Genomic DNA, 22,493 nt, shown 5'->3' on the forward strand with positions numbered 1-22,493 from the left:
TGGACATTTTACATTTGGCATACTATGTGCAACTGTGGCTGAAGCTTAATACCTTATACTTATTTATACCAAGGGTTGCCCCTTGTCACATCACCAGGACCCATCTACTGTGACATCATGCAGGGTCATCCCTAGATCTCAAGCTTTGGGCCTGAAACCTCAAAGCCTGGACAGTCCTGACCTGCAAATTCTGCTCTATGTACCTGTGTAATAAAACATTATCTGTATATCACAAGCAGCTTCATTCGATCAACTTATTTGGGGATCACCTTGTTTTTGTAAATAGCTTACTGCTGTAGTGGCTCAGACACTCACACAGCAGTGCCAATTTTGAATGTAGGCACAGTTTAATGAATTTGTTACATTATATTTGTTCCATTTATAGTTGATTTATATCCCAGATTAACCCAAACGTGGCATTCAAAGTGGTTTATAGATAGATTTTAAAAATTAGAAAGAAAAAAGAAACATAACACAATAATAATATTAAAATACATGTGAATTGAAATAGACATTAGCAAATAAAAGTAAACCATACCGTCTACTACTGAAGTTCCCTTCTTAGAGGGCCAGTCAATTGCCATAAATTCACCTTAGACACAATAAATCCATCCCATTGATATCAGTGGGTCCTTTGCAATGAAAAAATATATATAACTGCATCTGAGTCCAACTATTATTTCCCATTCTTTTGTTTCTACAGTATACAACATTTGATGAATCTTCAGGCTAAAATACTGAATTTTATTTTTCTGTGTAGAAATATTATCTACAAGAAAGCCACATTTAAAAACAATAAATTCCACTACTTGAAATCATTGTGTTCTGGATACTTTCCTGCACTTATCTCCTTAAGGTCTCTTATGTGAGCCTTGTTCGGTAAATCTTTATTGCTCAGCTTTTACCATCACAATGGAATTACATGAGGCTAAAATATAAAACAAAACCATAAATCTCCTGGTGCAATAAAACAGAGAGCGTAACGAAACAAAATGTATACAGAGATTCGCTATCATAAACCACCGAGATATTAGTCTGGAAGTTTAAAAAAGTCATAAAATATATTCAGCAACCTCTTTAAATGACATGTAATTCTTAAAATGACCAATGGTTGGTGTTTGTGCAGAAATCACCCAGTGTTAAAGCTCAGTCTCACTAATGTGGTTCCAGTGTAGGGAAAACAAATTCCTGGTTTAATTATCTATCATTCTTCATAGTCAATGAAAATCTTATTTTTCCTCTGAGGGGAGAAGTTAAACTGCTTTTTTCCTTATGGGCTATAATTCAAATAGCACTGTGCTATTTGGAAATCCTCCTGTAAAAAGACTGGGGGATGACAGTGTCGGGGGATGTAAACTGGTCATTGATTTTCCTGGAGAACATCTCCATATGCCACATTCCATGAGAAACAGTTTTCAGACAACTAAATGGGTTGCAACTGGAAGGAAGAGGGAGAATTGGAGCAGCCAGAGAAACCCATATGGATCAACATATGAACATGCTCATATTTTCCAAATGTTGTTTTAAATGAGTGGATGAGAAACTTTAGGCCTTCCAGATGTTGGACTGCACCTCCCATCAACTCTGGAAGCTTCCCCAGTGGTGAGGGTAATGGGATTTGTAGTCCACTGACATTAGAAAGACACATGGTCACCATCCCGGCTTCAAAACATGTACCAATTGAATCCAGCAACCCAACCTCACATCTAGTAAAATGTGAGCTAGACAATGTGGGCTAGACAATGGGACTGTTAGGTGGATTTGCTATTGGTTGACCAACCGAATCCAAAGGGTACTCAGCAATGGAGTTTATCACACGGGAGGAATTTCTCTTAATTTTGAATGAAAAGAAAGTGGGGCCAGAACGCATTCATGTGAATTTGCTAGTTCAGCGAATTTACGTGAATTCAAATTGTGTTTGAACTGACTTCCCATTGCCCAAAAATAGCTTGCCATTGCCCAAAATTGCGTGTGATCACTCTCACGCAATAACGTGAAACCCCATGATTGCGTTTGGACTGACTTCCCATTGCGCTAATTTGCGTGTGGTGGTCTATCATGCAATAACATTAAACCCCATGATTACGTTCAGATTGCCATTGGATTATACTTCCTGTTTCCCTTGTCTGATAAACTCCAATGGCTCTTCCTCATCCTGGAGTGAAATGGCCAGTAGGGTGCCACAGGGTTCTGTCCTGGGCCCAGTGCTAGTCAACATTTTTATCAGTGACTTGGATGATGGAATAGAGAGCATGATTATCAAATTTGAAGACTGACACCAAATTGCGGAGGGTAGCTAATATCCCAGAGGGCAAGTCCAGAATTCAAAATGATCTTAACAGATTAAAAAGCTGGACCAATACTAACAAAGTGAATTTCAACAAGGGGAAATACAGGATACTGTACTTGGTAAGTAAAAATGAAATACACAGATATAGGATGGGTGGCTTGACAGCAGTACATGCAAAAGGGATCTAGGAATCTTAGTGGATTCCAGATGGTACAAGAGTCAGCAATGTGATGCAGCAGGTAAGAAAGTCAATGTAATTCTAGGATACATCAATAGGAGTGTAGTGTTTAGATCAGTGGTTCCAAACTTTGTTCCTCCAGATGTTTTGGACTTCAGCTCCCAGAATTCCTTACTGCTGGCCAAGCTGGCTAGGGCTTTTGGGAGCTGAAGTCCAAAACAGTTGGAAGGCCAAAGTTTGGGAAACACTGGTCTAGATCAAGGGAAGTAATAGTGCCACTCTATTCTACTTTGGTCAGACCTCACCTGGAATACTGTATCTGGTTCTAGTTGCCATAATTCTAGAAGAATGTTGGCAAGGTGGAGTGTGTCCAGTGGAGGGCAACTAAAATATGAATAAGGTCTGGAAACCATGCCCTATGAGGAGTGGCTTAGGGAGCGGAGTATGTTTAGCCTTGAGAAGAGAATGTTAAGAAGTGGCTTGACAGCCATGTTTAAATATTTGAAGAGATGTCATATTGAGGATGGAGCAAACTTGTTTTCGACTGCTTCAAAGACTAAGACAAGGAGCAGTGAATTCAAGCTATAGGAAAAGAGATCCCACTTACACATTAGGAAAAACTTCCAGACAATAAGAGTGGCTTGAGAATGGAACACATTGCCTCAGAGAAGGGCAGAGTCTCCTTCTTTGGAGATTTTAAAATAGAGGCTGTATGGGAATTTCTTGAGAGTGTTTCGATTGTGTATTCCTGCGTGTTAGAGGGGTTTGCCTGGATGGCCCTTGTGATCTCTTCCAACTCTATGATTCTATGATTCAGTACTTCTCCAATGGACACTGTTTAGTCAGTAAATCTTCAATGTGCCTGAGCTGCTGAAGGGGAAATGTTGGCTTACCTCCGGAGTTTCCCAATTTGCAGGGAGAAACTGCTTACCACACCAGTGGCTTCCACAGTAGGTTGAACATCTATGGGCAGGCCATCCTCTTCTTCTGTCAGGATGGTTTGGCCAAAATGGGGCATTCACAAGTACAAGCTGTGCCACACTGCCATTTTTTCCCTGTTCCACCCCAAAGGCATGCACCCATGCAAATGGATGCACCGGCTGCAGCCACCAGTTGCCACCCTCATCTCACCCACCTGCCAGACTATTCAATACCCTGCACAACTGCCAGAATGATCATCCTAATACACACACACACACACACACACGTCCCTCTATATTTGCTAGGGTTAGGGGCACAAAACCCCTGTGAATATGGAAAAACTGCAAATAACAAAACCACCATGTTTTTAACTGAGAGGACACCTCTCTAGGAATCTCTAGGTCCTCCAGTGCAACTCTGTGGTCAATGTCCAACAAACACTGACCATAGAACTGAACTGGAGGAGCTACAAATGCCTAGTATAGTATTCCCTCAAGGAATGTCTAGGTCTTTCAGTGCAACTTTTAGTTAAAGTTGACCATAGAGTTGCACTGGAGGACCTAGAGATTCCTAGACAGAACATAATAATCAAATCTATGAATAATCAAATCCGCAAATATCAAAGCCGCAGATATGGAGGAATGAGTGTATATATTTAACACCATGTTCATTCAGGCAGTGTTGTTCTTTTCATCCTTGGCCTACACTAATTTCTTCTAGTGGTGATGGAGAGTGAGGTTTGGGGAAACTGAGTACAAAAGGAACCTTCCAAAGAAGCTGTGTACTGCAGTAAGATGGCAAATTTGATTCAAAGCCACAGAGAAAGAAAAAACATGACCGGTGCCAGTAAGAAGGGAAATTGGAGAGTTAGCAAGAATAGCTTTTGCTGTATCTGTATCTACCAGTCTTACACGTTCTGTCTGTAGCACCTTTTCTTTCTTTGCAGAAGTAAATTTATATAATATTATCACACATAATGACAGTCTGTTCTGTAAGATATTATTTTTTTATGCAGACCAAACAACCCATCTCATAGCTAGCTTGAATCATTTTATTCAGTAGATCAGTATTAAGTCAACAGGATTTTTATCAGGGTAATCAAGGTCAGACAGGTCAAAGCTGCAATCCAGAATATGAAGACAGGCTATTATTCATTTCAGAAAGAGACTGATTTCAGAGAGAGAGGAATGAATCACATCTATCTCATTGCAACACTAGTTCACGGTAGCTTCTTTACAATACAACAGAAAGGTAACTTGCTGACCCAGCTCTCCAAATTTCTTGCTATTCCATCTGATATGTGAGCCAGGATGACACAATAGTACTATTAATATAATAGGATTTATTTATATGCCACCCAATCACTGGGAATCTGGGCGGCTTACAACAGAGGGGATAATAGATGGTTCCCTACCCTCAGGCTTACAATCTAAAAAGACATGACACAAAAGGAGAAGGGAATGGTGCAGGGGATGGGGATCAGGTCCAGCATTCTTCTCTCCCTCTGAGGCCTGGACCAAAGCAGATGGACTGCAGGGAGGGCTCTTCTTCTTCAGGCTAGCCCTAATGGAGCTGGGCCTGCCTGGTCAACTGCCTCACAGACCAGAGGATGACAGTTATGGAATGTTCCACTAGTTCTTTCTGAAGTCAAAAACATACAGTACAGTGAAGCCCTACACACACAGGCACACTGGAAGAAATATTCAATTTACCAATTTGACATTTATTCTCATTTCTGAGATGCTCCGCTTCACACCTTGACATCTTGTGTGCTTCAGCTCTTCTGTGGTCCTGATTCTCTAATGTTTTTTGGCTGGCAACTCCCAGGGGTCTGGCAGAAACAGGACTCCTTCTTCCAATGGGCGCTGTGGCAGATAAGTGGCTTGAGGCAGTCTGCACAGCTTGTTCCAGGGTTGGGCTCTTTTTCAAGTGGTCTAATGGAGGACTTGAACGCCCTTGTGAGAGCTGTTTTTTTAGGGATCTTGCATCAGTTGTGAAAGTAGAACCCACTGCATTGCTCTGGGACAAATTAGCATTGGATGACGGTTCCGCACCAAAAGACGTCAGTGAACTTCCAACACCAACAGCACTGAACTGCTGGCCCACTAATGGACTTGGACTGAACTGGCTGTTGTAGGCTGGCATTCTGCCAAAGGGACCATAGGAGCCCACCGACTGGAATGAAGAAGTAGAAGACGACCCTAGAGAGGACTGAACAATAGCTGGATCCTGAGGCAGAGAACACTGTGGTTTGGGCGGTTCACAAACAGTTAAATCCTTAATATCACTGCCACGGAAAATAATGTATTCAAATACTTCATCATGAGGTGGGATTGGCCGATCCGTTGGTCTATCTTCCGTACCGAATGAACGAACTTTGGCCAAGGCGACAGTGGAGTTCTCGGTGTCGATGGTGTAGAGGATGCCCTCGTAGCGGATCTTGGCCTTGGAGATGAGGCTGATCTTGCTCCCGATGTACAGCGTACAACACTTGGCAAACCTCCCACAAACAGGCCAAAAAGGATCTCCTTTGATTCTCTGTGATTTTTCTTGTGTTGGTGCCTATCACATTGCAATCCTTTTAAAAATCAAGACACTTACATTGTTTGAGTTGGGGGGAAATTCACCGCTTTACTGAATGAGTCATCAAAGTCTTGGTGTCATAGACTGAGAAGCCTGAAAAAGTGACAATAGTAGATCATCTCTTAATGATTTGCTTTCTTTTGTATTGTGGCAGCATTGCATTCTTTAGTAACCCACAGCCTGCCAAACCTACATATTGGACAAGAAGGAATAATATATTCTCCAACTCCTAGGAAATGCTGCGTATTTTGTTGAATGATGGAGATGAATCTAATAAACAAATGTGTTTTTCCCCAACACTTGGAAAATATTCCCAAGTGTCTAAAAGCCATCTCATTTTCTGGAGGAGCATACCCTGGGTGTCTGCAGCCTCCTGTTTCTGTCTTAAGATCAGAGCCACATGCAAATTCCATGGTGTGGTGTATGCTTTCCCAAAATTGGCCTGCCACTTTCATCCTAGCCCAAGGTCTCCCATCAGAATCTCTTCTTGGATTTAGGGTGACTGGGTCTCCAGGTGATCTCACTATGGACTAGTGTGTGTGTGTTAGCTCTGTGTTCTTTTATGGTAAGCATGACCCACACTTTACTCATTGTTAAGGAAGCCAGTGAGAAATTAACAAGCTAATGGTCGATTATGTCCTATTCCTATTCCCTGACTCATTCACACCATCTCTTCAGCGTTTTAAGGGTTGCAGGCAAACACCAGCCTCTATTTCTTCCAAATAGCAGCTGTTTGAGGAAGAGAAGTGTCCCTTTAGTGTGTCACCTGGTGCAGTCCACACACCCTGCACCCACATAGTGACACTGCCTGTAAAATAGTAAATACTTTAACAAGTTCCAGTTCATAATTCCAAATATATAACATATGTAACCTGAGTTACATCAGACATTTTCCTTCAAACAATTCAGACACTCAGTGCACATTCACTCCCCACTCTCCATTCCAGTTGTATCTTCTGTCAACTCTCAGCTGTGAATTCTCTTTTTAAAAATCCCCCTCCCATTCACAGAAGCTGAGATTGACTTGTCCTTGGTTGTTCCAAATATTACTTCACTCCCATTCTTCCAAGAGCCACTCAGTAACATGTTTGCACATTGTTTTCTCTGTGCCTTTCCTGTTAAGTTTCACACATTGTTTCCACTTTCCTCCACCCTATCACTCCCCCCCCTTCATTTAACAGTTAGTTTACCAGCTCTCAGGGCCTGGCCCTAAAGTCTCCACTTTTCCTGGGTCACCTCTAAGTGAGAGACAAGGGTGCAAATTCTCCAGTTTTAGTGCACTGAGGTCTAAGAACAAAGGCTATGTGCAAATCTCCAATTCTGCTAGCAGAGCAGTACTTGCTACAGTTTGCAAGGCTTAATTAATTTATTCATGCAATTTGTAAAGACTTCCCAGAGTGAATGTGCACTGAGTGTCTGAATTGTTTGAAGGAAAATGTCTGATGTTTATTTGCTTAGTTATCTTTCTCCTTCTCTCACAGTTACTGTGCCAGGGGTTACCCTCTGCTCTGCACTACATACACAATCTGACTAGAAGCAAGTTGGGTAGGTTAAACGTTCCTTATCTCATCTCTCTTAATAATTAAGAAAGAAAAACACTCTCATTTCACCTTTATTTGGAAGCAGCCCTTTACCTAAGATTTCTGTTCTAATTTCTAAAGAAGAAAATAGTTTTGTTTGTGTGTGTGTGTGTTTGAATGACAAGCTGTGAGGAGCTGTGGTTGATATTTAATTCATAACACTTAAGAACTATGCGGGCTATTGGCTGTAATAAATGAACTGAATTGATTGACTGAATACTTAAGGACATCACCAAGAACCATCCCTAAGTCTCAGGATTTGGCTGGGAAACTTCAGGATCTGGAACAATAATGAAATGGTAATCTTATTTAACATATGGAACTTGAATAGCATTTAGTGAACTTTTAATTGGCCTAATAATGGATGCTGATCCCCCCCTCCATTTTGTCCAATATGTCTTTTGTCCAACATAGTTTTTTTAATGGGAAAAAGAGAGAGAGACAACAAAAAGGATGACAGTACCATTGCTGAATCAATAATGGTTCCTTTTGACACAGTACTTAAGACTACTTTGGTGTATTATTGGCCAATAACTTAGCGATATCTGCCTCTCTCACATCACCAGGAGACCTTAGGTCTGAGGTTTTGACCCTGGGATAGTCTTGACCTGGGAATCCTTTCAAACACTTAGTAACCTCCTTCATATCTAAAGAAGGTAGAAGCAAATACCATACATGAAGCCAATGTTTGTTTATTGCGTTCATCGTTCTCCTTTTGATAGTGCCTACTTCATCACCTTTTCATTCTTACAACCAAAGTACCTCTCTAGCTTGCAATGTTTACATCTTCATCTCCCCAGAGTAAACCTCTTGGAACAAAAGCTATTCATAACATTCAAGTCTATGTGTTATGTTCATAGTGCTTTGGGTAATTGCAACATTTTTGAATGCACATTTCTTTGAAAGCTGCTTCATGTCAAACAAACAAAGTCTTCCAGCACATGAAAGCCTAGCTTTTTTCTTTCTTGGACAAAAAGCATGAGAGGTAATATTTCAGAAGCTTGAAGTTGGCTGAACTGATAGTTTAAGAATATGTGCTGTGTTCATTCAGATTGTGAAGCTGGACACAATGAATGAAATCATCTGGAATGACTTAATTAAAGGCTCTTCCAGATAGTCTAAAGAATCAGGAGTTCTTGCAATAAAGCTCCCTGCATTTCCTTGCCACTGCATCCACAGGTTCTAGTTCTTTTGGGGCTTGTTCTTGGCAATTTTTTGAATCTACACTAGGCCTCTTCCTAATTTTTTTTTTTTAACACTAAGTTGTAGTTTGCTGTGGTGGTCCTATGGTTTGAAAGACATATTTTCTTTCCCCTGATTATCTTCCCTTAGAGTTATAGTGTGAAAGTGCAAAGATGCTGTTTCACTGATGCACTATAACACTTTAATTCTAATAACAGTTTTAGAAAGTAGAGAACGGAGGATGCTTTTTTGTTCCTATATGTTTCAAAAGTAAAAGGAAACACCTCTTGAGGAAAAAATGCTTTAATATTATTAGGTCTAAAGAAGGTAAATATTAACCAATACAGTGATCAGGTAAACAACATGTGACTTTATCCAGTCTGTAGAAAATGTAGCAATTTAACTTTATTTTCCCATATAATTGCCACCTTTCCTACATTTGTTTCTTAGTCTTTTCTTATGCATGAAGATCAAAAGTGTCTTCAGTCTGAACTGGTGTTGTGTCCTGGTGGTAATATTCATGTGTATGCCCTCAAATTGTTTCCAACTTATGGTGACTACATGGCAAAATGGAACAGTTTGTTGGCACAGTTTGTTCATAGGTGTCTTCCTCTGAGACTGAGGGTATGTGACTTGCCCAAGGTTATGCAGTGGGTTTCCATGATGAAGCAGTGATTTCGAATCCTGGTCTTCAGAGTCATAGTCCAATACTCAAACCACCACACTATGCTTTATTTGTTGTTAACTCACCTTGAGTTGATCACAACACATGGTTATCCTGTGGATGAGACATTTCCAAGTCCCCTATCATCTGCTGCTCTGTTTAAGTCTTGTAAATTCAAGCTTATGGCCTCCCTGATTGAGTCTAGTCATTTGGCCCGCAGTCTTCCTTTCTTTCTACTACCTTCAACCTGTTCTTGCATTATCGTCTTTTCTAATGAGTCATTCCTTCTCATGATGTGGGCAAAGTACAACAGCTTCAATTTGGCCATCTTGGCTTCCAGGGGGAATTTAGGCTTGATCTGTTCAAGGACCCATTTGTTTGTCTTTTTGGTTATCCACAGTATCCTCAACACTCTTCTCCAGGACCACATCTCAAATGAGTTCATTCTGATCACTCCATTTTGATCCCAGGTGTGAGAAATCTTTAACTACAGCACATCTCCATTTTCATGGACTCTGCATCCCTCACCTGTTCACAAGTGGCAAATGGAGGGGGACAAAATGAGGTGTGTGTTGCAATTTAAGCCAATGGGGCTTGAATACTGGTGATTTTCCATTTTGCAGGGGCGGGGGGTCTGGAACGAAAACAGAGGGGCTACTGTATTTCAATTTCCCCAATGTCCAGGTTGAATTTATGTAGGTCTTCCACGGTCACCACAAGGGCTGTCGTTTAAAGCCCCTGACATTGGAGCTTATCATATGAACTTTAAAACTGTCTTAACTCTCCTGGGCTGCAGCCAGGATGTGGGATGAAGGCGGGGATTATTGCATGCTAAATTGCTGCCTAATTGCTGTCTGAACTTTTCCAACCATGAAGAACAGCTTTGGGCACATTTCTCAATATTAAGATACTCTCAACAGGGGCCCTGTCTGCACAGGCTTCCCCCCATCCTCTTGGCAGGGAGACCAGAAGATGCATGGCCCAAACCCTGGTTCTTGTGCGAACAGACTGGATGACAGCTGGCCCATTCAGCACCAGGACTGAGGTATAACACCCTTAATACATTAAAATGACTTACTATTTGCTCTGGATCTTCTGAGAAGATCCAGAGCCTTCTGTTCCATTGCTCGGTAGCTATTCGAAATGTGTCCTTATCTGCCACCCAGTGTGGCTACCACTGCCACCAGGTCAGAATGAGGCACCCATCCATGTGATTAAAGCTGAGTGTTTTGTTCTGACCTCAGAGTGAAGAAACCTTGGGTGGTGGCAGAAACCCATGTGATCAGCCACCCAGTGTTGGAACAAGGGGGGCACTTTGCAGTGGGTGAGGGTCAGGGCAGCTCTGGAGCCAGGATACTCTGGGTTGATCTGCACCAGAACAGGCAGAGCCTAAGAAAGAGGCAGATGTCATCATCAACATCATCATCATCACAACAACAACAACAACATTTATTTATGATGACCTTTTCACCAAAGGGTGGTCATACAGGACAGGGCAGCTTGGCCCTCCAGGGATGTTACGTTGCTCTTGCTAATGGCATTGAGATTTTATTACCTGTCTTTTACTGCACTTTGTCGCCACTCTGCACATGGCTAAGAAGGAGAGTGGTCCATTCCTGCACTGATATTCTTCCAAACCATCTTAACTGATAGATTAACAGAAATAGCATCTGAGACAAAATGTAGGCCCATGGCTCTGACCTTGTCACTTTTCTTCTGTATGATTTTTTAACAGCTTTGCCTGATGAAGGAGCTTGTGAAGCTTTCACAGTGTGCACCATGTATTTTTTGTATTTTGGCTGGCCAATAAGGGTATGGATCATCAGCTAATGAAGCCACAATTTAGCCAATTCCTTTTCTGTGGCTTGCATAGCATCGTGAATCATACAGCTTGCAAGTGAGCATTTGGATCCATTTGCTTGTTTGTTTATAGAAAACAAAGACATCAGTTGAAGCTACAGATCACAGGGCTGGAACAAAGCTGGTGCCCATATGGTATTTGCTTTGACCATCTGTGGATGAAGTTTGCTATTTAGACAAGTAAGCAAACAACAACAGGCCAAAGAAAGAACAGACCTAATAATAACTGGAGATTTTCATTCACTTTCTTTTCTGTCTTTCTGTAGCCAAAACAAAGTACATAGGAGAGCAAAACTAACAAAAGGAGGTATTCTGCATGTTGTTACAGATACACTGTGTGCATTTTTGTATTTTATAGAAAACATTCTGAACAGCTACAGTTGTAGTGTGTGTGTATGCTATAGGAGGAGATGTCCAGACCAATCCTTTCCTGTTTACTTAGAAGAAAGGTCCACAGAGTTCAATGGGGCCTATTCCAAAGTAAGCAATGCTGTGACAACCCCTAAACTCAACCCCACATGACAACCCCTAAGCTCAAGAACCCTCACGATGGTTTGACTTTTAGTTCCTGTCAGTGACCTTGCAGGTAAGGAGCACTAGGACTGTACCGTATCCCTCATGTCATGTTGTGGAGTGATCATCATGTGGACCAGATTTGTCCAAACAGCTACACAGCCAGTTCAGAAAATTGCACCCCCACTCCTGTTTTTCTACAGCTAACAGAGAGACAAATCTGATGCAATAGTTTTGAAGATCTCCTGCACTAGCATTCTTGGGAGTTCTTTAGAGTGAGTAACAGCAAAGTCTCATATACAAACTGAACACTTCTTTTGAGAAACAGCAAGGAATCCAATTTTTCTCATAATATTTCCTGTACCAACTATGCCACCTATCATCCATCCATCCATCCATCCATCCATCTATCTATCTATCTATCTTTTCCCACCCTATCCTTAAGGCTCTGACCAATATTATACCAATATTTATAATTATGCAATGATGACAGCAGTTCCAGAATTTAATGCCTCAGTAGAAACTGAAGTGCTGTCAAAGGTTAAAAGCTTTTCTATCAAAGTGATATGATCATATTGGAATAGATGAGCTGAAAATAAATGACCTTTTTTCTATACATTTGTGCAAATCACTTAGCCATAAAATAAAACTCTTTCCTGGAAACACCTTTTAGTAAACATTAGCATAATGTATGAGCAGATTAAATCCTGTCTTTCACATCCAGTTTCTACAACACCTTTTGCTGTTTTAGAAAGTTGGCATTAAAATTTGTATTCCTTTGATTCATATATCCTACTAAACTGTATAAAATTTTGTATGCATTTTCCCAATATATCCATTTTTACAAGCATCCTCTCCCTAATAAACTGTATTTTGTATATTATTTTCACTGATGTGCACATGTTTCTGAATGTATACATTCTAGATTTAAAAAACAACAACAGAGAAAACTGTGCTCCAAAATCCAGAGAAGTGGCAATACCAGAAGATAACTGCATTACCATTCATGTTTTGGCTCAAAAAGTGTAATTAGGTAGCTTCCCATTAAAATAAGAACTGAATGGATTTCTTCCCCATCCCTAGAAGAATGTCATCATTATGTTAAGTAATGTGTTTTTATAAAGAAGTCTTGCATACTGCAGGGATCTCTGGAGAGATGAAGGGTGGGGATATGGTGAGAGACATATATCCCTTCTGGGTTCCTGCCAATTCCCAAGTGGAGTGCTTTACTTTTCTACATAGATGTGAACGACGACCATTAGCTGAGATGGAAAGGAGCAAAAGGGATGAACTTGGAGATCCCATTAAAACTGAAACCTCTTTTCTGTTCTGCACTGAGGAGCAAGTCTGTTCCAATTTTCATCTTGAGTTTCAGGGTGCACACATATGCACAAGTCTGTCATGGATGAACAAATTTGTTAGTTTTATTTTCTCATACTTTTTCATTTCACCCCCTTTCTACTCCATTTATGAATAAAATAGAGGATTTTGGTGAGTTCTTATAAAAAAAATGCCCCCCATCTGCACTAATTATCTTCATTAGATGCAATTATTCCCAGCATGGAAATGGCCATGTCTGCCTCACACATAGCTGTTAGAGACAAGAGTAAAAAGAGAGTTCAGAAGATTCTAACAGTCACAATTCAGCACCTGATTGAACACAGGGATTAAAATAATCCCAAATCTTAAAACCTGTTCTAAACCTAGCCTCGTTCGATACTTTTTGTATATACCTTGGGAGCTATGTTATGTTTGTCCCATTTAAGAATAAACATGCAAATTTGGATAAGTTCTGATCAAATAATGAACTAAACCTAACACATTTCTTATCCAGGCCGAACCTAGTGGTAACTAAACCTCAGCAAATATGAAAATGTCAAAATGAGGAAATGTTCAGGAAAAAAGGGGATGGCATCCTGTTAGTGACACACACAGATGTAAGTCTAACTTATGCCTCTGGGTTTTGTGCTTGTGTAAGACATCAAGATCTGTCTTGTACAATTTATTTATACCCCACCTTTCTCCTTGGCTTGGATCCAAATCTACTTAAATGATCAAAATGCCATTAAATCCTACTATTCTATGCCCCCGGCTTCAGACTCAACCATTCACTGGCCAGTGGAGAGTGGTGAGTGGAACTGGAGCATTCTGTTATGTGCCTGTAGCTGGTCACAAGATGATGGAAAACCGCTGAGATCTCCTAGGAGTCCTCCATACATCCATACATCACCAATGAACACCCAGCAACATGCACACAGATGGTTGCTCTTCTTCTGGCTCCTCTTCTGGTGAGCAGTTTTTCTAACCAATACAATCTGAACACACACTTTTTTTCCTTCCACACTGTTGACAGGCTGAACTGCTTTTCTGTGCTTTTTCAAACCAAATGCATTTTTTGGGCATGGTTCAAGAAGGCTCAAAGGAAAAGGAGGGGGCACTCAAATTTAACACTTGTGATTTCTTCCAGTGATGGTAAATAGAAATATGTACACATTTCCTAACAGTGCTGGAGACCTCAAACTGGATAAATTTGCTAAAAGAAACATGCAAGCAAACATCTTTTAAATTAGGTAGTCCTTTGACTTTTCTTTTACTGTGGTAGAATGGTCTTTTGATAGGGCATGCTATGCTTTTCTCCTTTTCGCAATTTTTAACATGTATTCTTAACAGAACTGCTTGCTTAACAGGTTTTTTTTAGCAGTCTTTTAAATTCAAATAGGTTTAAGCCATATTTTGTTTTAATTTGTTGCTAAGTTGCTTTGAGTCCTGTATTGGGAGAAAGGTGGGATATACATTAATTAATTAATTAATTAATTAATATGGATGTTTTTTCCATTGCTACTCAAATCTTCCATGCTATATCAATGCCTTCAAGAGTATTGTAATAAAATGTCAATTTATGTTTGTCCTGTAGAAGGCAGATGAGGAAAGGAAGTGAAGCCAGAGGAAAGGAAATTTCCTACTTATACAAATGAAAGAGCTTCTTAATTAGAACTCCTGTGAATTATATTTTTTTAAAAACAGAATGGAGGTCAACTTCTCTGCTTGCTCTCACAATCTGCTCTCTTTCCTGCCAAAAAAGCACATTTATGTTGGAAAATTTGCTAATGCTAATGCTATTTAAATAGATGGAGATATCTGAGCAAAAAAAAAAGTAACGTAAGATTAATGGTGGGTCACTAAGGCTCTGAGCCAGCTGCCATTGACTCCAAGAAAAATATGTTCACTTGCCCTAAGTGAAATTGTTTGTGCCTCTGGAAATGGCAGAGGTTAATGAGCCCTGGGAGAAAAACAAAGCCACACTTTGCATACAAACAAGAAGGAAACTGACAGAAATGGAGAAGCAAACAATCTGATTTCTCTGGTTAATAAAATGTAATTGCATGATGGACCATTAGCTCTGAGCAGATGATGCAGGTGGTGTTCTGTTTTTACCCGCAAAGTAACTCAGAATGAATGAACAGTGCCAGAGATCCAACAGTCCTATCCTTCATGTTTTATTCTCATGAGAAGCCTTTTCTATTCAGCGTGCACATACATAAAGACACACTTATAGTCTATAGCTGGGGCGGTTAATACCTTCCATGTGAAAGGGGAAGGGAATATCCTCCCAGATTTTAATCCAGATTTTAAAAGAACACAGATCTATATTTTCCATGTTATTTCTGCATTAGGCACCAAGTTTTCTGTTAAAGAAGTAAGGCCCAGACTAGAGATCTCTTGAAAATGGAAATAGTGAACAGCTCTAAGAATTCAAAGATGGATGGACTGTATGTGAAACCTTGTGTTAAGGTTGCCAGTGGGCTCCTGTACCTTTAATAGAGGGAATTTCAGCAGGTGTTGCTTCTTACACAACCAGGTAACAAGCAAGACCTGCAAAAAATTGCTGTTCTACAAACCATTAAAGACAGAGAATCCCTCTCCAGTTTTTACTCTAGTTAACACTACTTGCATACTTTCCAAAAGGTATAGATAAACTTATTTGAAAAGGCATATAAGGACACATCTATTCATTGTCCACAATGCAAAGACTAGTTTTTGGTGGAATCTATTCTGATTTTTGGCTTTGAAAGGCAGCAATTACCATTCACTAGCACTAAAAAAATCTTTGATTCCAGGGATTCTGTTTTGTTCAGCATTAATGTTGCCAATTGTTTTTCTTTCTTGTTTGTATTAGGTGCATATAATTCAATGAATTATAGTTACAAACTGAAATTCTTAATATATATATTTTTAAAAAAACATGTAAAGACTTCAACAGTTAAAAACAAATGTCTGAGTAACCCTAAATGACCAATACTGTCATTTAGTGATAGTAATCATATAATAGCATGCCTTAGTTCAGCTTGGCACAAATGAAAATGAGAGAGATGAGATGGATAAAGAAGAATCGTAGAGGGACCAGTTATGTGCACAAAAGATTAGACAATGGTGTGAGTTTTCAAAAGAAGAAGAAGCAGTGAGTACTCGTCATGTATTGAAACAAGAGAATGCCCATTTCTCAACAAAGAAGTCGTGAAAATAGAGTGTCTTTGATAGACATTACTACTCAGCTTCTTTCCATTATACTGCATCTTCTTCAGTGACTGCCTTTATCTAAAGGCAGCTCTATTTATTTATGCATGTTCTGTCACAAATATGTGGTTTCTGAAATAATTGAAATGCTTTCTGCATAACCCTTGCTTTTATCTCTGCTTTTTTGTTTATTTTCTGTTATAAGTAGCGAAAAGTTTCTTTCAGATACTTCATGAGAGATGAGCTGATTATTTGTACTCTCAGAGCTCTCGAGAATCGTTATATAACGTAAAGGGGAAACGCTTTCAAAATGTAGTTTTTTCCCCTAAGCTCCTTTTCATATTCGAGATGCAAGCAAAATATGATGGAATAGTAAAAGGTATTCAGAATACGAAAACAGGGATTTAATGTGATACAATAAAACAAATGAAATAATACTTCTAATTTTTGAAGTTCAGTATCCCAGTTAGTTGAATTGTCTTTGGAAAATTGTCATAATTTTTAGGATAATTAATAAAATTGATAAAATAAAATAAAGCCTAAATAATTTCTCAATTTAACTTGTTAAATGTCTTAAAAATTTCGTAACCCGAGGTACCACTGTACAGAAGGCCTCAGAGACTGTGGAAGGAGACTTGATACACTCTAACTGAGAGCCCATACAGACAGGACAAAATAAAGCTGCTTCGGGTGACTTTGGAGGTATACTGTTTAAATGATGCATGCGTCTAAAGAGGCCGGAAGCCGTGCCAAAACCACGCTCCATTCCTTAGGACTGGAGCATGCCTTTGGCATGGCTTCCGGATTCTTAGGATGCATGCATCATTTAAACAGCATACCTCCAAAGTGACCCGAAGCAGCTTTATTTTGGTCTGATTGAGGAACTCCTTGGCCTAATCGCCAAATCAAAGGAGCCAATAAGATTACATAATGGCTAACTCATGTTTGGGTACTCCATATAAGCACTTGAGTGAAGGATTTCCTCTTTTGCCCTCCAAAAAATGAAACTTACACCACCTCTTAGTTATGTTTCCCTGGAGGTCAATAAATTAGAAGACTAGAACTTGGAAGAGCAGCTATGAAGGAACTAGATAAGTGTAAAAATATAGAATTGACTTCTAAAGTTAGGATTATCCATGCCATCATATTTCCTATTTCATTATGAAAACTGGATAGTGAATAAAGGTGATAGGAAGAAAACTCCTTTGAAATGTGGTGCTGGAGAAGAGTTCTATGGATAACATGGGCTCTTTACAGACCGCCCAAAAAGGGCAGTCTGCCGGCACCATCATTTGCTGCGTGGAGGAGCCCCAGCAGCCAAACCGTGTGACTCCTCCATGCAACCAAAAGAAGCCGAAAAAGCGGCTTCTTTTTGCACCGTGGAAATGGCACCCCAAAGCGCCAATGGCGCACTCGCGGAGTCATTTCTGCCACGTGATGTGCGGACGCTAGACCTCCGCAACGTCAAGATGGCAGCGCCTGTTCTTCACGTGTAGAACGGGTGGCGCCATTTTGTATGCGCCGAGCGCATACCAGAGTTAGAGGCGTCCAAAAAGGACGCCCCTTTCTAACCCTAGTACATGCATGGCATACACTTTTTGCCCGTTTGTAATGGGCCATGGACTCCTAAAAAAGAGAAATAAATGAGACATAGAGCAAATCAACCATGAACTCTCTCATAAGCTAAGCTGACTAAACTGGGGCTGTTGTACTTTGGATATATAATGAGAAGTCTGTCATCACTAGAAAATACAATACTTGATAAGATAGAATGCCAGTGTGGTGCAGGGTTTCAGTGTTGGGTTGTGACTCTGGAGACCAGGGTTCAGTTTCCAGTTTGGCCATGCAAAGCCACTGGGAGACCTTGGGAAAGGCACACACTCTCAAGCCTCATGGGAAGGCAATGGCACACCTCCTCTGAACAAATATTGCCAAGAAAACCCCATGATAGGTTTGCCGTAAGTTGGAAATGACTTGAAGGGACACAACAACATAAACATCATCAACAACAACAGCAAGGAAAAGAGGAAAACCACATGTCAGATGGATAGACTTAATCAAGGAAGCTACAGCTCTTAGTCTGCAAGACCTGATCAGAGCTGTTGATGATAGAGTGACTTGGAGGTCTCTTATTCATAGGATTGCCATAAGGTGAAATCAACTTGACGGCAATTAACAACATACAAAAACATTATGTTTGGCAGCCAATCTGGAAAGGCATGCTATTTCATGGAAACTGTCACTGGTCTTCATAGTGTAACTGGGATGCTCACAAAAACATAGGCTTCTATGCAACAGGAACACTTGTGTTTGTTCAAGGGTGAATTCTACAATGTGTCCAACATTGTGATTGGGACCAAGACCCCAACTCTCCTTCCCAGTAATAACATGAAGCACCCCAATCTATAATGTGCTGAAATACATGAAGAACCCATCAATATCTTCACTGTTGTATTAAATGGGAATGGAAGAAGGCACCATCACTCAAATCCAGATTTCACTAATTGCCTCCATGATTCCTACTTCCATTGGGACTCTATGTTGATACTGATCAGGTTCTACTTCTACATGGGGATCGGAACCATGCGGTGTGGTGGATTGCCATAGCTAGAAGTTGCCTATTCTGAAGCATATTTTTCTTCCTTCTGGTGAACCAGATCAGTAATGCATTTCTATATCTCAGCAGATAATTGGGAGCCAAAACCCACAGTTCCATGATGAACAGGCTTGTCACAATGTTGGGTAGGCCATTAAAAATGTTATTGGGAGAAGATGCATACTCCTAAACATTATGAGTCAACATACAATTTTAGGAAAAAAATGTCTCTGGAGAGAAATTGTGATTAGTGTTTCAGGAACAATTTGACAGGTTCTCTCACTGTGTGTTTGTGTCACAGTATTCTTTACTGGATATGTTAGGAAATATTCAGAACTATGACACAACAAACTGTTCTTAAAGCAAATAATTATGCTCTGATCTTTCAATTTTATCTTATTTTTGTGCTGCTGCCCAATATCTTGCTTTTAAACTGTGTTGGCAACATACTCGCACAAGTGGATTGCAGTTTTATTTTCCTTGTTAATGACAATGTTTAATGACTAAAATTACATTGAGGCAAAAAAGGATTGATTACTGCATTGTAAATGAGCTTTCCCCCAGTTTTCTTTTTATACCGTTATTTTACAATGGGCCAAAGATATTTACATTGACTGAGGTTGATTTACATATTTCCCCCCCTTCGGCACTTTTTAATCTAAGCTTTCCTTTGATTAATGACTAACATCCTTTATAATCTTACTAATTTTAAGTTACTTCCAGCCTCACCTGAAGATCTCATCTCACCTAAACTGGATTGTTATGCTGCTGCTCTTTCTATCTCTGTGATTAGTGATGTATGTTATTTAGTTTTAAATTTTTTTATTGTTTAATCTCCTTTTGTATCCTGTCAATTTTTAATAATGAGCATTTTTACTTTGTTGTAAGCTACTTTGAGTCCAGAACTGGGAAAAAGATGGGGCAAAATTCATCATCATTATCATCATCTTCTTCATCTTTATCATTGTCATCATTTTTTTGTGAAACAGTTTCTCTTGTTTAACATTTAAACGTGTCTGGGAGAAGAAAAACGTACATGTTACACTAAATTGGGCAATCTGTGCTGAACAGCAACTTCTAGCAGCCCTAGACAGCATACCCAATAGCAAAGAATTCCAGAGGTTGCAGCTGTTGCAGAATGGCCAGAGGGCCACTCCTGTATTACACAAACAATTTTTTTAAAAAGCTAATGATATCATAGAATAATAATTAACATTAGTGACTACACATAAAAAATGGATAGTGATGGGAAATGATGAAAGCAGGGATTTGCTGCCACTGGCCATTTCTAAGCATATGCAACACCATTGTCTGCATGGGCCAAAATGCCTGTGTTCCACTGGCCTCATGTTGTGTTCACATGATGCAGGCCAAAATCCAAGGGCCAGCATCTGCACCTATCTGGTGGATCCAGCCTGATCCTGGGGTAAATAGCCTTTACCATGGGTCAGTTTGATCCTTGGTTTGTCACAATGTTTCCTGGAAACTCTATTGGCAAAACCTGGCTGTTTATACTGCCCCCCCAACCAGTGTTCCTCACCTTGCAGTGCCATTGTTGCTACTTAGAAGTCCCCGTCTTCATGTCTGATGTGGAAACGGGGTGCCTGGCCACATGGGTGCAGCCAGGTGCCTCATTTCTACATCATGGCAATGGTGCATAAAGATAAGGAGCACGTGGCATGAATTGTTCTGGCTTGGCTTGGGGACAGATATGTAAACAATCTCCTGTCCCTGCACCAGCTCATTAACCCAGCTGGGGCCAGAATAGAAGGGGCTCAGCCCATGCTATCCTGGCTTGTCTGCTCAGCCCCTGTGTAGGGTGTATGCTTCCAAGTGATTAAGAAAGACTGCTCTTATTCCCTTTGTAGATGGTTATGACAGCCTCTATTTTCTGTCTATAGATAGTAGAACTTTGTGTACTGAGCTTGATCATTCTTCCTTTCTTTGGAAGCCACTGCCATTACTGCAGTGACAAGGTTGTGAGTTTGATCCCAAAAGGCTCCAAAGTTGATTCAGAATTCTATCCTTTTGTAGGATGGTAAAATGAGTGCCCAGCTTGTTGGGGGTAATTAGCTTACAGATTGTAAACTGCTTAGAGAGGGCTGAGTTCACGGATAAGCAGTATAGAAATGTACATGCCATTGCTAATTGCTTTGTTGCATGTATTTACTCTATGACTGCAATACCAAAGGTAGACATATGTCACACTTGAGAATTTTTAGCCTTTAGTCCCCATAAGTTCCACCTAACCTGGACATCAGTAAGGAATTGTAGTTCAAAGATTTCACACCTTTTTGTACCTATTTATCTCAGAGTAAACCCCATTCAACTCAAATGGCTTTTACTCTTTAGTAAACTGTGAACTGCTGAAAAGACAAATAAATAGGTCCTAGAAGAGATTAGGTCTGAACTCATCCTAGAAGCCAAAATGACTAAACTGCGGCTGTTGCACTTTGGCCATGTCATGAGAAGACATGACTCACTAGTAAAAATGATAATTGAGGGAAGTAGAAAAAGAGCAAGACCTCAAACCTGATGGATAGACTCAATCAGAAAGCCATGGTTCAGAGACTGCAAGATCTGAGCAGGGCTTTTGAGGATAGGGTGACTTGAAGGTCTCCCATTCAAAGGGTCACCATAAGTCTGCTTGGAGGCAGCTATAAAAAACAAATAAATGAATTGCAATGCACTGTAAGTGTTAATTTTCTCTCATATTAACAAATGTGTGCCTAGATTTATTTCTTGGAATCATGAAGATAAATAATATAGAAATTCTCAATTTAGAATTAAATGCCCTGTTTGCTGTGTTCGTAATTCAATTTCTTCCAATCACTATAATATATCTAATGTGGCCATCCATATAGGTTTGTTACACTGTGGCACAGTGCTCCCTGTATTTGAAAATAATGTATCCCAAGTTCATGGTTAGTTTTTAAATTGATTGTGACAGATACAAATGAGAATGAGCTGCCATACTGACAAACCTTTCCTAGGAAATGCTATAAAAGGCAATGCTCACCATTTAAGAGATTTTGTAAGAAAAAGTCTAGGACGCTCAACTGAAAAAAGGAAAGTGATTAGGATTGTGAACTCCTGAAAGGTAACATATTGATACATGGGTGCTTGGGTAACATGGTACCAAAACAAAAGGCTTGGTGTGTGTGCTTAAATCCAAATAAAACAGTCCTTTAGTCATAGAAATGCTTTAGAGATGTGAGGGCCTGGAAATGTTAGGGGAACAGAATTATACTGGCTCCACAATGCAAGTTCGCATGCCACTCCCAATTTTCCTATTCTGTCCTGCCCCCTAGATTTCCTCATATTCCAATTTCAGCTGTCACATATATTTCCTAGCTCCCAGTCATGGACAGTGTACACATTCATTGGGCCGTCTCACCATAAACGAGTCTAACACAATTGGGGGCTCGTACCCACTATGATTTAAAGTGAATTTCTGATCGGATTATATGACCGTTATTCCCATTTGAAACCAGTTCCGATCCTACTTTGATTGATTTCTGTCGTGATAAAGCAAGGCAAATGGGAAAAACCCATTTTTTTTCCAGACACTAGTTTCCTAGCAGTTCTTTTGAAAAGAATTGATTCTGAAG

General features: G+C 40.0%; 1 protein-coding gene across 1 annotated transcript in view; it reads right to left on the reverse strand.

The window, feature by feature from the left end:
* Positions 1-5,036: 5,036 nt before the first annotated feature.
* LOC121931644 (protein LSM14 homolog A-like) overlaps positions 5,037-22,493 on the reverse strand; it is a 23,545-nt gene continuing 6,088 nt past the window's right edge. The window contains exon 3 of the mRNA XM_042469618.1: positions 5,037-5,951. Coding sequence (XP_042325552.1) covers positions 5,037-5,951 — 915 coding nt within the window. The remainder of the gene's footprint in view (positions 5,952-22,493) is intronic.

Source organism: Sceloporus undulatus, chromosome 5 (genome assembly GCF_019175285.1).
Source record: "Sceloporus undulatus isolate JIND9_A2432 ecotype Alabama chromosome 5, SceUnd_v1.1, whole genome shotgun sequence".
Classification (NCBI taxonomy): Eukaryota; Metazoa; Chordata; class Lepidosauria; order Squamata; family Phrynosomatidae; genus Sceloporus; species Sceloporus undulatus.